This window comes from Saimiri boliviensis, chromosome 13, assembly GCF_048565385.1.
Source record: "Saimiri boliviensis isolate mSaiBol1 chromosome 13, mSaiBol1.pri, whole genome shotgun sequence".
Taxonomy (NCBI): domain Eukaryota; kingdom Metazoa; phylum Chordata; class Mammalia; order Primates; family Cebidae; genus Saimiri; species Saimiri boliviensis.
Window position 1 is genome coordinate 104297697 of NC_133461.1, and position 16829 is coordinate 104314525.

Below are 16829 nucleotides of genomic sequence, written 5' to 3' on the forward strand. Positions count from 1 at the left end.
ATTTAGCTTAAGAAACTATTTGCGGCTGGGTGCGGTGGCTCATGCTTGTAATCCCACCACTTTGGGAGGCTGAGGCGGGCGGATCATGAGGTCAGGAGATCGAGACCATCGTGGCCAACATGGTGAAACCCCATATCTACTAAAAATACAAAAATTAGCTGGGTGTGGTGACATGTGCCTGTAGTCCCAGCTACTCGGGAGGCTGAGGCAGGAGAATTTCTTGAACCTGGGAGGCAGAGGTTACAGTGAGCCAAGATTGTGCCACTGTACTCCAGCCTGGCGCCTGGCACCTGGCACCAGAGCAAGACTCTGTCTCAAAAAAAGAAAGAAAGAAAGAAAGAAAGAAAGAAAGAAAGAAAGAAAGAAAGAAAAACTATTTGCACTGTGCCACTGCACTTCAGCCTGGTCAAGAGAGAGGGACCCTGTCTCAAAAACAAACCAACAACAGCAACAACAAAACCCCCAAACAAGAAATTACTTGCCCTACCATGGTCATGGGCATTAACGTTTTATTACAATCTCACTGGGGCTTCCAAACAAAAGTAAATAAATAAATTTCATTACAGGATAAAAGTTTAATAAGTTTTAAGATATAATTCAGGCCAGGGTGGCTCACGCCTGTAATCCAGCACTTTGGGAGGCCGAGGCAGGTGGATCACTTGAGGTCAGAGACCAGCCTGACTAACATGGAAAAACCCCATCTCTACTAAAAATACAAAATTAGCTGGGCTTGGTGGTGCATGCTTGTACTCCCAGCTACTGGGGAGGCTGAGGCAAGAGGATAGCTTGAACCTGGGAGGCAGAGGTTGCAGTGAGCTGAGATCACACCACTACACTCCAGCCTGGGCAACAAGAAACAGAAATTCTGTCTCAAAAAAAAGTTATAATTCAAATAAAATAAGGCCTAAAGATTTATTTAGTTATTTAAATGGAAGCAATTTAGAAATATATTGCTGACAATGATTTCAAAAATCCCAAGGACCAATCTAGAAAATTGATTGAGGGGAACAAGATAATTCCAAAAAGATACGAGTTGTTCTAATAGTCTAAGTAGTGTGGTTCTGCATGAGCAAGTAAGTGATAAAATGTATCATGTGTATCCAGGATTCTACACAGAACTAGACTGATCTGGCAGATTCAAGTATCTCAGTCACTAGAGTGTTACAAGCAGTGGTGTGGAATAGGGAGAGTTAGTCATTTATCTTTTCCATATTTGACAAAAACGTGCTTTCATTCTTATCCTATGTTCACAGCAATGTTTTGACCTGGTTTTTCATTTAGTTGATACTAAGAAGAAGAACAGATTGCTGAGATTGTTTTATTCACTGTAACCATAAAATCAGAGGTCCTGCCTGTCTCCTTAAGAGATGGTATGTTAGTCCCCAAGACCCCAATCAACATTAAGCAAACAGTAAAATAAAGTTTCTGACCTCTCAAAGCTGAAATTTCTCTGTAATTAGGTAATTTCAATACTCAAGTATTGAATTGAATACATTTTAGCTTAAAAATGTAGTAACTGGCTGGGTGTGGTGGCTCATGCCTGTAATCTCAGCACTTTGGGAGGCTGAGATTAGCAGATCACTTGAGGTGAGGAATTCGAGTCCAGCCGAGCCAACATGGCAAAACCCCGTCTCTAGTAAAAATACAAAAAGCAACTGGGCATGGTGGTGGGTGCCTGCAATCCCAGCTACTCAGAAGCCTGACGGAGGAAAATCTCTTGAACCTGGTAGAGACAGGGACAGAGGTTGCGGTGAGCCAAGATCACACCATTTCTCTCCAGCTTGGGCAACAGAGCAAGACTCTGTCTCAAAAATAATTTTTTTTAATAACTGGCTGAGTGTGATGGCTCGCACCTGTAATCTGAGCACTTTCAGAGGCTGAGGCAGGCGGATCACTTGAGGTCAGGACTTTGAGACCAGCCTGGCCAACATGGCAAAACTGTGTCTCTATTAAAAAAAAAAAAAAAAAAGAGCAGCACAACAATTAGATTAGCCGGGCCTGGTGGTGTGCACCTGTGGTCCGAGCTACTTGGGAGTCTGAGGTGGAAGGAGCAGTTGAACAAGGCAGGCAGAGGTTACAGTGAGCAGAAATGGCACCACTATACTCCAGCCTGGGCAACAAAGCAAGACCTGTCTCAAAAATAAAATTAAAATGTAGTAACTTGGCCATGTGTGGTGGCTCAAGTCTGTAAACCCCAGTACTTCGGGAGGCCAAGGTGGGTGGATCACCTGAGGTCAGGAGGTCAAGAACAACCTGGCAAACATGGCAAAATCCCATTTCTACTAAAAGCACAAAAATTAGCCAGGTGCGGTGGTGCATGCCTGTAATCCCAGCTACTTAGGGGACTGAAACACTAGAATCTGGGAGGTAGAGATTGCAGTGAGCTGAGATCATACCACTGCACTCTAGCCTGGGCAACAGAAAGAAATTGTCTCAAAAAAAAAAAAAAAGGAATAATTTTATGAAGTTATATTACAGCTCAATGAAGACAACATGGACTACAACTTAAATACAGGCCATAATAGTAACAGTAATAATAAAATTAATAGCTTATGCATAGGGTTTACTGTGCACCAGCCATTATCATTTAACACATTTTAACTGGAATCCTCATAACAATCTTATAGGCTGGTACTATAATATTCTCCCCTTAGCAAAGGAGCAAACTGAGGCAGAGAGGAATTAAGTAACTTGACCAGGGTCACACACATTAAATGATGGAGGTGAGATTCAATCCAGGATGCCTGACTGTGAAGTCGGTGATCTTAATCTCCCGTTGACTCTGTACTATGAATTTTCTGAATTTTAAATATCTTATGTTTCAAAACAGGTTTGAAATCCCATATGAAACAGACCAAAAATGCTTCCCAAATCTCCATGACTAAGCACTTAAACTTCAAGTGGCTTACCTATTTGTCTAAGCATGATTTCAAGAAGTTTTAGTAAACATCAAATCATTATGACATTTTCAGGAGTATATGTAAAATTAATCAGAAAAATACATAAACCAATGTTTTAAAATTTACAAATGTTCACTTTTAAAGCATAACTTGAGTTATAAAGTATATATTTAAAATTAGACATGGTTTTACAGTAATAGAATCAGTTATTAGAAGAACAAGGATGTTATAGCTTTTAAAGGAAAAATATTAAATTGAGCCTCTCTGATGGTTCAAATCACTTTCATGTTAATTTCAAATCTCTGGCTCTCCAGTTACAAACATAGGTAATATAAAATCATACCTTGTTTTATGGATTAGTCTGTTATTCTACAAGGTAGGCAATAATTAACCTCATATCATTAATAAAATCCAGCTTTTAATTTATGTTTTTCTTCCTATTTTTCCTCAAATTTAATGAAGTCAACATATACCACTGTACTGCTATATTCCAAATTTCTGTTTCCTCTTTTTACCTTGATATTAAATTAAAAGAAAAACTATTTCTGGCCAGGTACAGTGATTCACACCTGTAATCCCAGCATTTTGGGATGCCAAAGCAGGCAGATCATTTGAGATCAGCAGTTCTAGACCAGCTTGGCCAACATGGTGAAACCCTGTCTCTACTAAAAATACAAAAATTAGCTGGGCATGGTAGTGCATGCCTGTAATCCCAGCTACGTGGGAGGCTGAGGCATGAGAATCACTTGAGCCCGGGAGGTGGAGGTTGCTGAGCCAAGACGGCACCCCTGCACTACAGCCTGGGCAAGAGTAAGACTCTGCCTCAAAAAGAAAAAAGAAAAGAAAAGAAAAAAAAACTACTTCTCGTGATGTAGTCTTGTGACATGCTAGTAACATTCTGTTTCTTATCTGGATGCCACTTACATAAGGAGCATGGTTCACTGTGAAAATTCATCAAGCTGTATATTTTGCTGTATGTGTCTCTACATCAATAACAACCTCCCCATATACAAAATACTTTGCAAGATCTTTTGAAAATCACTAACTAATTTGATCTTTGGAAAAAAAACCTTTGTGAGATACATAAGACAGGTTCAAAAAAATTAAAAATTTGCTACGATAACATTATGAAGGATTTGATTTCAGACTTCCTCACTCCAAATCCAGTGCTCTTTTCAACTCAATTAGACTCAACTCAAAAGAACATCTGCAGAGTGCCAAATATGGCACAGTTTCTAGAAAGATTTACGAAGTGTCTACTTTGCACAAAGCCCGAAGTCAGATGTCTTTCACCTGTCTCTCTACTTTCAGGGCCAGTACAGAAACATTTCTGATACAGCTGGTCTCCACAAAAGTCAGCCTATCCCCACTCTGACCCATTTTCTACATTGCCAATCAATTAACTTTTCCTAATCCACCTTGATCCTCAATCATATTACTCAAAAACTGTCAACAATAAACTCTTCCTGACAAAAATACAGGCCAAACTTCCTCATCTGGTCTCCAGGTCTTCTGTAATCTGATCCCAGCTCATTTACTGTCCTCCATTTACCAAGAAAACCAAAAATAATCTTTTCCTGCCCCAATTTCATGTTCTTCCCCTTCATTTTGTTTGTACTACCATCCACATCTAGAACTGATGCTCAAATATTCATCCTCAGCCCCTGACAGGGTCTCTTTCCCCAAAGACATTAAAATCCACTGTACAGCTGGAACAAACAATCCAAAACAATCTATAATCATTAAATTAGGTAGCACAGATTATAGATGACAGGTATTTAAGCAAAGAAATCACTGAGGGCTGCAGGCACACCTTCATGAAGATAGCACTTAAAATGGGTGCTTTGATAGACAGCATTTGAACTGGCAGCAGTAAAAGCTGAAACTCATGCTAAAGAACCAATTAACATCCTACCTAATCCTCTTGCCAGCTGCATCTCCTTCAAGAAGCCTTCCTCAATTGCTTCTCAACTTAACACTCACTCTCCTCCCCTCTCCGTGCTTCTAATACAATTACTGCCTCTAATACTCATTCAGGCACCTTGGCTTCCCATATTATAGACTTCCATCTCTTCACCTTGAGTACAGGATTGCAGAAGACAGCAATATGTCTCTACAGGGTAGGCATTTGGTATCTGTTCAGTGCAACTTAATTCAGCAGCCACAGTTGCTTACAGTTACTTAAACATCCACTGAGCACAACACCATTGCTTAACTTACCGGGCATCTCCTTTAGAAAGATTCGTATTTACAGGATTAAGAATAACCTTGTTTGCATCCACATCCACCACACATTTGGTATGCAAGTCAATCTCTGCAGACAAAAAACAAGAAAAAGAGTCATTTAAAAAAGTATTTCAGAAAAGGCATTTGACAAAATTTCAATACTCTTTCATAATGCAAACATTCAATGAGATAAGAATAAAACAAAAAAGAACTTCCTCCACTTGATAAGGAGCACCAAGAAAAACCCACAGCTAACATCACACTTAACAGCGAAGGGCTGGGTGGTTTCCCACCCTTTATCACGAGTGAGACAAGGGTGTCTGCTACCCAATTTCTCCTCACTACTGTACTAGAAGTTCTAGTCAGGGCATCCAGACTGGAAAGGAAGAAGTAAATCCTAAAACAGAGAAAATCCTAAGGAATCCACTAAAAATCTGAAAATAAACAAGTTATGCAGAATATAAGAATAATATACAAAAATCAGTTGTGCTGCTATATACCAGCAATGAAGAATCTGAAAATGAAATTAAGTAAACAATTTCATTTATAATGAATATCAAAATATAATAATAAAGAGTATCAAAATACTTAGGAATAAATGTAAAAGAAATCCAAGACTTGTACAATGAAAATTCTGAAACATTGTTGAAAGAAATTAAAGACTTCTAAGGTATATCCCAATTAACCTGATTTAATCATTTTACACACTGTATACATGTACCAAAACATCACATGTGGCCAGGTGCAGTGCCTCACACCTGTAATCCCAGCACTATGAGAGGCAGAGGTGGATGGATCATTTGAGCTCAGGAGATCCAGACCAGCCTGGCCAACATGGTGAAACCCAGTTTCTACTAAAAATACAAAAATCAGCTGGGAGTGGTGGTGGGGGCCTCTAATGCCAGCTACTCAGGAGGCTGAGGTGGGAGAATCACTTGAAGCCAGGAGGCACAGGTTGCAGTGAGCTCAGATCATGCCACTGCACTCCAGCCTGGGAGATAAGCGAAACCTTGTCTCCAAAAAAAGAAAAAGAATAGAAAAAAAGAATGAATAGTCTCACATGTACCCCCAAAATACGTACAACTATGATATATCAGTTAAAAAAAAAAAAACTTGTTTAAAAAATTGAAGACTTAAATAAACCAGAAGATACTGCATGTTCATGAACTGAAAGAAAATACTGTTAAGATGACAATACTCCACAAATAGATCCACAAGATTCAAGGCAACCCTATCAAAATCTCAACTAGCTTTTTTACAAAAATCAACAAAACAAGGTCTTACAATCCCTATCGAAATGCAAAAGATTCGGAATAGATGAAAATCTTGAAAAAGGGGGCATAACTCTCCAATTTCAAAACCTACTACAAAGCCACAGTAATCAAGACAGTGTGGTACTTACATACGGAAAGACATATATAAATCAACAGAATAGAATTCAGAGTTCAGAAATATATACTGTCACATTTATGGTTAATTGATTTTGAAAAGGGTGCCAAGACAACCCACTGGAGAAAGAATTGTCTTTTCAACGAATGGTAGTGAGACACTGGATAACCACATGCAGAAGAATGAAGTTGGATCCCTACCTTACACCACATTCAAAACTCCAAACAGATCAAAGAGCTAAATATAACAACTAAAACCATAAAGTTATTAGAAGAATACAGAAGTATATATCCATATGGCTTTGGGTTAGGAAATGAACACCCAAAACACACAACAACAAAATGAACTGGACCTCATCAAAATTAAAAAGTCTGGGGCCAGACATGGTGGCTCATGCCTGTAATCCCAGAACTTTGGGAGGCTGAGATGGGAGGATCACTTAAGTCTAGGAATTCAAGACCAGCCTAGGAAACAGTGAGATCCCCACCTCTAAATACAAACAAAACAAAAAAATTAGCCAGATATGGTGGTACATGCCTATACTTCCAACTACTGAGGAGGCTCAGGTAGGAGGATTCTTTGAGCCCAGGAGTTCAAAGTTGCAATGAGCTATGATTATACCACTGTACTACAGCCTGGGTAAAAAAGATCCTGTCTCTAAAAACAACAACAAAAAATTTTTAATTAAAAACTTGTGTGCTTCAGAGGACACCATCAACAGTGGAAAAGAGAATCAAAAAAGTATTTGCAAATCATATACCGAATAAGGAACTTATATCACAATATATAAAGAACCCTTACAACTCAGTAATAAAAACACAAATAGGCGAGGTGCAATGGCTCACATATGTAATCCCAACACTCTGAGAGGCCAAGTTGGGAAGATTGCTTCAGCACAGGAGTTTGAGACCAATCTAGGCAACACAGAGACCCTGTCTCTACAAAAAAAAAAAAAAAAAAAAAAAAAAAAATTAATAACCAGGCATGGGGGGTAGAGCCCGTGGTCCCAGCTATTCAGGAGACTGAGGAGGGAGGATGGCTTGGGCAGAGAGGTCAAGGCTGCAGTGAGCTGTGATGGCACCCTGCACTCCAGCCTAGGTCACAGAGTAAAACCCTGTCTTAAAAAAAAAAAAAAAAAGACAATCAAATTTTTAAATAGGCAAAGGAAGTGAATATATATCTTTCCAAAACAGATACAAAAATGGCCAATGAGCACAAGAAAAGATGTTCCGTATCCTTCAACATTGGAACGCAAATCAAAACCACAATGAAATACCACCTCGCACCCACTGGCATAATTATTATCAAAAAGACAGATCATCACAAGGGTTGGCAAGGATGTGGAGTAATTAGAACCCTCACACATTACTGGTGAGAATGTAAAATGGTGCAGTCACTTCAGAAAACAGTCCAGCAGCTCCTCAAAAAGTTAAACAGTTACCATCTGACCCAGCAATTTCACTCCTAGATACGTATCCCAGAGAACACAAAACTTGTACACAAATGTTCACAACACCATTATTTGGATACTCGTTACAGTCAAAAAGTGGACAAAACCCAAACGTTCATCAACTGACAAATGGGTAAATGTGATATATTCCTAGTGCAGAAGACTACTGAGCAATAAAAAGGAATGAAAAACTGTATCAATCCATTTTCACAATGCAGTAAAGACATACCAGAGACTGGCAATTTACAAAAGAAAGAGGTTTAATGGACTCACAGTTCCACGTGGCTGGAGAGGCCTCACAATCGTGACAGAAGGCAAAAGGCACACCTCACATGGCAGAGAAAAGAGGGAGAGTCAAGTGAAAGGGGTTTCCCCTTATAAAACCAGCAGATCTTGTGAGATTTATTTACTACCATGAGAACAGTATGGGAGAAACTGACCCCATGACTCAATCATCTCCCACTGGGTCCCTCCCACAACACAAGGGAATTATTGGAGCTGTAATTCGAGATGGGATTTGGGCAGAGACACAGCCAAACTATATCAAAAACTGATACAAGCAATACAGTGAATGAAGCTAACACTAAGTGTAAAAAGCCAGTCATCAAAAAACATACATTGTATGATTCCACACTTATTTGAAATATCTAGAATAGGGATATCTATAGAGACAAAATAAATTAGTGTGGTCTAAGGCCAAGGAGTGACTGCTAACAGGTACAGTTTTCTTTCAAGGGTGATGAAAATGTTCTGAAATTGATTGTGCTCATGGCTGTATACTGTGAGCATACTGAAAACACTGAATTGGTTGACTTGTATGGGGAGTGAATTCTGTCTACATACAGCTGTTTTTTAAAAGTACAGGCCATGGCTTGTTTATGTTCTCATATGTTTCTATTCTTACATTTTTCTGACCCAAAGTATGAAGCTGTTTCTGTTTGTCTTATCTCCACTATAAAAAGATACGCTCTTCTGGGCACGGTGGCTCACCCCTGTAATCCCATCACTTTGGGAGGCCAAGACGGGTAGATCACTTGAGGTCAGAAGTTTAGGACCAGCTTGGCCAACATGGAGAAACTCCATCTCTACTAAAAATACAAAAAAATTAGCCAGGCTTGGTGGCACAGGCCTGTAGTCCCAGCTACTCGGGAGGCTGAGGCAGAAGAATCACGTGAACCCAGGAGGCAGAGGTTGCAGTGAGCAAAGACAACGCCACCACACTCCAGCCTGGGTGACAGAGTGAGATTCTGTCTTTAAGGAAAAAAAAAAAAAAGCTCTAAAGGAAGGAAAAATACCATGTCAGAGTTATTCTGTATTTCCTAAAGAACCTTGACCAAATGTCAATGTCATATTCATTATAACTTGAGTGTTGCCACTGTCAAGAAAGGTTATTGTTTTTTTCAGTTGAACTCATATAATTAAGCCAAACGCAAAAAAGCGAAACAAAACAAAAACTTCCTGCCCTGTGCTGGCCAAAACTTAACTTTTCTCACATCAGTTATTTTACATTTATTCTCAAATATGCAATCAAGAATTACTAAGTAGCTATTGGTCTTTCTTTTAACCAACACATTTTTCAAGCAAATAGCAAAGAGAATCAAAAGCAAAATGTTAGAGCTATATAACACAAAAAAGACAAATCTGTTCTGTCGTGGTCAACTAGCATTAAAATCTATTTCTAATGTTTTGTGTTTGAATCCACTCTAGACTATCACGGAAATGCTACAAGAAAGTCTAAGCCACACTGCAACAACTTTTCAAACATGCAACCTCTTCACTTCCTTAGGCCCGGAGGTCCAAGACAGTTTCTTAAAACCACTGCTTAATGAAATCAGACCGTAATTGTATCGGCTGGCTCCTCATGGTCAAATCTATATCACACACAAGCACATTATCAACTCCCGGGAAATCTACTGTGACTCACCACCCACCACAAAGTTAGTCATTAGTTTGTTGCAAGAACATTTGGTCTGTGCAGAAGAACTACAAGTGTAGTTCTCATACAGAATACATCTAGAATGCAGGCCTGAAAAAAATGGCTGCTTAATCAAACATTTCCCCCACAACAGTGCAGTTCCTTCATTTCAAATTATCTTGAATTAGAAGGAAGCCAAATACTGCCCTTCAGTACTCACATTTCCTTCCTCTCCTCTTAACTGCTTCTCCCTCTGCCATCCCCTACCATGCATGTCATCAGATAAAACAAACAACTTGGAAGAATTCAAGGGTTTGATTAAGTAACCAACCCCTCGAAAATCCAATATAATACAAAAAAATTATTTAATAACTAATACAGCAAACCTAAACTCATCTTATCCTAGAGACAGCAACTTACAAACGTCCCTTAGGTCTAACACCCATCAAAGATGGCCTTTAATATGTAAACAACTATCTTCACTATTTCACTCAACCTTTTTTGTCAAATAAAATTCCCACTCCAACCCTGCTGATTGTAGGCTAGTAAGAGAAGGCTTTTCAAAGGACTGTTGAGAATACGTATACAAGCAGAACATCTAGGACACACACCCAAACAAATAAATGCAGTGAGATTTGAAGCAAGTTTAAGGGTCAGATATATGAAAAGCATTTTAATATGAAATACATTTTAATATAAAATGCTATAGCTAGTGTACCATCAAATGCTACTAGTCGGTTGAATTAAACTGTATTACTACAGATTTTAAATATGACACATTCGCCACTGAAAACTTCTTGCTGATAAAGTGCTTAGAAAGCAAAGTAGTGGCATAGGCAACGTGGTGAAACCATGTCCCTACAAAAAAATACAATAATTAGCTAGGCGTGGTAGTGGATGCCTGTAACCCCTGCTACCTGGGAGGCTGAGACAAGAGAATCACTTGAACCCAAGAGGCAGAGGTTGCAGTGAGCCAAGATCATGACACTACACTCCAGCCTGGGTGACAGAGGGAGTCCCTGTCCGGGGTAATAAAAAAAAAAAAAAAAAAAAAAAAAAAAGAATGCAAAGCAGTGACTAAATAGCAGTTACAAATTTAGGCCTTAAATTTAGTCTGGAAAAACAAACTACCTACCAAAAAACAAACACCTACCAAAAATCCAAAAGATAAACACCTTTCTCTTGGTTTAGAATACTACTCAACTAAAAAGAGCCTAGCCGCTATGCACTGCCTTTGTAAAAACAGCACTCAAGTGTACCCATGTTCACAGCAGCATTATTACAATAGCTAAAATGTAGAAGCAACTCAAGCACCCATCAACAAATCAACAAATAAACAAAATGTATATACATACAGTGGCAAAGCAGTCAGCCTTAAAAAGGAAGGAAATTCTGACCTACCATAACATGAATAAACCTTGAAGACACCGACATCATGCTAAGTGAAATAAGCAAGTCACAAAAGGACTATGATTCCACTTACATGCGGTACCTAGAGTAGTCAAATTCAGAGACACAATGTGGAATTAGAGTCACCAGGGGCTGGGGGAAAACAGGAAAGGGGAGTTGTTAATTAATGGAGATGGAGTTTCAGTTTTACAAGATGAAAAAAGTTCTGTAACTAGATGGTGGTGATGGTGATACAACAATGTGAAATGTACTCAATGCTACTGAACTGTGCACTAAAAAGGCTAAAATAGTAAACAGTATATTGTATTTCACAATAAAAAATACAGAACTCAATACTCCTTATAAGTAACACATGAACACCAGTTCATAGTGAAGTCTAAAATAACAAGATTATAGTTTAATTAGTACTATGTCTAAAAAGCAATTAAAAACCACAGTGATCTTAAAGTAGTACTGTAAATTTATTTCATGACTAATGAAGCTTTACAGAATTCAGAACCACGAATGCTTTGACATACCCATGAGCCAGGAAAGGAAAGAAAAAAAGAAAAGGAAAAGGAAAAAGAGAAGGGAGGAGAAGGGAGGGGAGGGAAAGGGGAAAAGAAAGAGAAGGGAGGTGGGCAAGGAAGGAAGGGGAGGAAGCAAAGAAAGGAAGAAATTAATTTATTCCACCAACATTAAGGATCCCTTATTATTTCCCAAACAAGATTCTTTTCCAGAGCAAATTCCCCACAAGGAATATTAAAATATCAACAGTTGACAACTCAGTTTACTCAGCCAGCATATTAGTCACCTTGTAAAAGTGAACAATAATTTAAAACAAGTCTTTCTTCGATGTACACATCAGCTATGGCTCGCACCCCAATGACATCAGAGTAAAATATGGGCAGGGCCTGGGAGACTCCCTTTACATAACTCACGTTCCATCTGGGGAAACGCATCATTCTCAGTCTGAACAAAATAATTCTGAGTTACCTACTTAGTAACCTGCTTTTCTAACTCTCCAGAAAAGTATTAATAATTTCCAAACCAAATCTACTATCCAGAAACACAGGCGTACCTCCCTTTACCTACCAGTCGTGTTCCTAAATACCTAACTATAGCTTACTCTTAAATTCACTTGGATTCATTTTATAAAGGTTGATAATAAATTATTTGTAAGACTTACTTATTCAACTGCAAACTTTGCATGATATTTATGATCCTATTTTCAACCAATTAGGGTCACATACCCAATACTGTTCCACGTCTACTCATGTTCATAAATAAAATATTTGCCAATGATATTTATGTAGGAAGGACTTGCTTTCCCAATTGGAATGTAATATTTAATGGCATAGCAGGAAACATTACTTCTGCTACTTTGTTGCAGTTATAAGTTACTTGGGATCCCCTTTTATATTGAGATCTGCTGACCTTGAGAAAAAAAATTACGTGATACCGTACAAGTAAAAAGTAAACTGAAAATCTTTCGTTTGCTAAAAAGAGATATGTAAACTATCCTAATCACTACTTTTATATTGTTACTAGTAAACATGAAAATATATTCAATAAATAAAAGATTAAAATACAACTGAACTCTAACATGGCTGAAGAAAGAATGAGATGCCAGGTTAGGAGAGGAGATGTCCTAGTGTGGAAATAATTAAAATAATCCCCCAGCTACTTGGGAGTCTGAAGCAGGAGGATCACTTGAGGCCAAGAATTAAAAACTAGTGTAAGCAACACAGCAAGACACTGTCCCTAAAACAAACAAACAAAATATCGAGATATAATGGCATGCATCTGTAGCCCAGCTTCTCAGGAGGCTGAGATGGAAAGATCATCTGAGCCCAGGAGTTAGAGGCTGTGATGAGCTATGATTGTGCTACTGTACTCCAGCATGGGCAACAGAGCAAGACCCTATACCTAAACACATATAAAATAATCCTATGTGACCAAAAACATAAAATGTACATACTTGGCCGGGCACAGTGCCTCACACCTGTAACCTCAGTACTTTGGGAGGCTGAGGCAGGCAGATCACAAGGTCAGGAGTTCGAGACCAGCCTAGCCAAGATGGTGAAACCCTGTCTCTACTAAAAATATAAATTCGGCTGGGTACAGTTGCAGGTGACTGTAATCCCAGTTACATGGGAGACTGAGGCAGGAGAATGGCTTGAACCCAGGAGGCGGAGGTTGCAGTGGGCTGAGATCGCACCACTGCACTCTAGCCTGGGCAACAGAGCAAGACTCCATCCAAAAAAAAAAAAAAGTTCATACTCAAGAAATGAATCGGCAAGAAACAAATCAGTGCAGTAGTAATCCTAGCACTTTGGGAGGCTGAGGTAAGAAGACAGCCTGAGCCCAGGAGTTCAAGGCTGTAGTGAGCTATGATCGCACCACTGGACTTCAGTTTGGGCAACAGAATGAGACTCCCATCTCTAAATAAATAAATAAACAGTTTAAAAAAGAAACCAGACAACCTCAGAGGACTAAGAAACAGGTATTTTAAAAACTCACAAGGCACCTGGCCAACATGGTGAAATCCATCTCTACTAAAAATACAAAATTAGCCAGGTGTGGTGGCAGATGCCTGTAATCCCAGCTACTCAGGAGGCGGAGGTGGGACAGTCTCTTGAACCCAGGAGGTGGAGGCTGCAGTAAGCCAAGATTACAACACTGCACTCCAGCCTGGGTGACAAGAACAAGACTGTCAAACAAAACAAAACAAAACTCCTAAGGCAGAACTAGAATAGCCAAACAATCTTAAAAAATAAAAAGTCAGAGGACTTGACTCCCAACTTTCAAAACTTACTGCAAAGCCAAAGTAATCAGGACAGTATGGTACTTACATAAGGAAAGACATACATAAATTGTTGGAATGGAATTCAGAGTCTAGAAACATACTATCACAGTTATGGTGAATTGATTTTGACAAGGGTACCAAGACAATCTAATGGAGAAAGAATGGTCTTTTCATCAAATCGTGCTGGGACAACGGGATAGCCACAGCAAAAGCATGAAGTTGGATCCCTACCTCACACAACATCCAAAACTCCAACTGGATCAAAGACTTCAATATAAGAGCTAAACCTATCAAACTCTTAGAAGAAAACAAATGAAAATCCGCATAACATTAGATAATGGTTTCTCAGAAATCACAGCAAAATCACAAGCAACAACTAAAAATAAACCGGACTTCATCAAAATTTAAAACTTGCATGCATCAAAGGACACAAGGGAGTGAAAAGGCAACCGAGAAAATCAAGAAAATATTTGCAAATCATCTATATGACAACAGAATGTTACCCAGAATATACGAAGAAGTCTAACAACTCAGTAATAAAAAGACAAGAAACCCAGTTTTTGAAATAATGGAAAGATGTGCATAGAGATCTCTCTAAAGCTATACCAGATGCCTGGTATGCATATGAAAATGGCCAACATGCACAGGAAAAGATGCTCAACATTATCCACCAGAGAAATGCAAATCTAAACCACAATCAGGTATCACCTCATACCCACTAGGATAGCAATACTCAGAGAGAGAGACAAGAACAAGTGTTGGTGAGGATATGGAGAAAGTGCAACCTTCATGCGTTTCTATGGGAATGTAAATTAGTTCAGATGTTTTGGAAAAGTTCCTCAAAAGTTACAGTTACTATATGACCCAGAAATTCCACTCCTATATAGATGCATACCTGAGAAAATGAAAACACATGTCTATACAAAAGCTTGTACACAAATGTTCAAAGCTGCATCATTCCTAATAGCCAAAAATTGGAAACAAGCCAAATGCCCATCAATTGATGAATACAAAACACAGTATATCTGTATGACGGAATGTTGTTCAGCTATCAAAACAATAAAGTACTGATTCATGACACAACACAGATGAGCCCTGAATACGTTATACCAAGTGTAAGAACCCAGATACCAAAGTTCACATAATACAGGATTCCATGTATTAAATGTCCAGAATAAGCAAATCCATAGTGACAGGAAGTAGATTAGTGGTTGCCAAGGGCTGGGGAGTGGGAAATGGAGAGTGGCTAACAGGTACAAGGTTTCTCTGTGGGGTGATGAAAATGCTCTGGAATTGGATAGTAACGATGGCTGCACAAGTTTGTTATTAAACTGAAATTCACTGAATGGTACACTTTTGGGATGTGACTTATATCTAAAAAAAAAAAAAAAAAAAACAAGAAGAAAAAACTCATAATGGATGACCCCACTACCCTCAATAGATAGAAAATACAGTTAGGGTCCTTCAACCACATTCTTACACATTCACTACTCAGAAGACCCCTGCTCACCCAATTCCTCTTACTTGCATAACCCCACATTCTATCCCATCAAGAAAATTAAGCTTGAAATTCCAGGGCTTTCCCGTTCTATAATTATTCTCTTCCTCCAGTATTTCAAAAACTCCTCTCTATTGGCTCTATTTATACAACGTTCAAATATCTCCTAGAATTAAAAAAAAAAAAAAAAAAAAAAGGTTGTGGTCCTAGCTACCTACCCCTCTAGGTACCACTCTTAACCGGCCCCGTTCCTGGAGCTTCTGGAAGAGGAATGTTCTTGAGGCTGGCTGCCTCCACAATGGCACACCCGCTCACTCCTCAGCCCACTGCCAATGCCCAATCCTAATTCATTCATTTCAGTGAAATTATCCTGAAATTAACACTGATCATCATAATACCAAATCCACTGTTCACAATTCTGCGTTCATCACGTAGATGATCTTGTGATATGTGATTGCTGACCTTTCACTCTTTTGACACATTCTTCCCCCCTAGGAGTCCATAACATGGCTTTCACCTGATTCTCCTGAGGTCGCTCTTCTTGGCCTCTGTGACCTCCTCTGTCACAGACACACCTGAGGTGCTCGATCTTCTACCTACAGTAATGACTCCCAAATCTACACCTATGTCCAGTCTCTTCGTTTCTGACTTATTCACTATGGCCTTCTGGATCCATCCACCAGGCTGCACTTCAGACACCTAAAACTCAAGTGTGCTAAGATGCTTCCAAGCACACACTCCATCTCATTCGTAGTTGCAGACACAGTACATAGTATGTAAACACTGACAACACGCTGTTGACTGTCCAAAACTGGAACTCACCATTTCCCACATGTCCACCCTAAAACCTTCTCTCCTGTCCTTCTGATTCAGTTCATGACACCAGCATTCACCTAGTCATCTAAATAAGACTCTGCAGGGGGACTCCCAAAGCTCAGTAGTCCTCAGATGCTGACACAAACCCACTGCACGTGCAGCACCCGTCTGGACTCCCCCACGTCACCCCAGTGGGACTTGGAGCCAAGGGACCTGCTGGGCTGTCTTCTGTGCTGTTCTCAAATCCCACCCCCATTTCTTTAATTCATGATTCCCTGCCATCAGTGTCCTGTGTACACATGTTCTTCTAACGAACTCACATGTGCATCTCCTATTATCGAGACTGGGAGCTCCTTTGGTGGAAGATCAAGACTTATGCTTCTAGTGTATCCTGCACATCTTTGAAAAATGAGATAATCTCAGGATTGCAAGATCCC

General features: G+C 39.3%; 1 protein-coding gene across 3 annotated transcripts in view; it reads right to left on the reverse strand.

Moving 5' to 3' along the window:
* KIF13B (kinesin family member 13B) overlaps window positions 1-16829 on the reverse strand; it is a 246379-nt gene that overhangs the window by 171603 nt on the left and 57947 nt on the right. For all 3 annotated transcript variants that reach the window (XM_074384129.1, XM_039461134.2, XM_039461133.2), the window contains exon 2: window positions 5121-5214. Coding sequence is in view for 2 of the 3 variants with exons in the window: in XM_039461134.2 (XP_039317068.2) it covers window positions 5121-5214 (94 nt within the window). In the remaining variant the exon portion in view is untranslated. The remainder of the gene's footprint in view (window positions 1-5120; window positions 5215-16829) is intronic.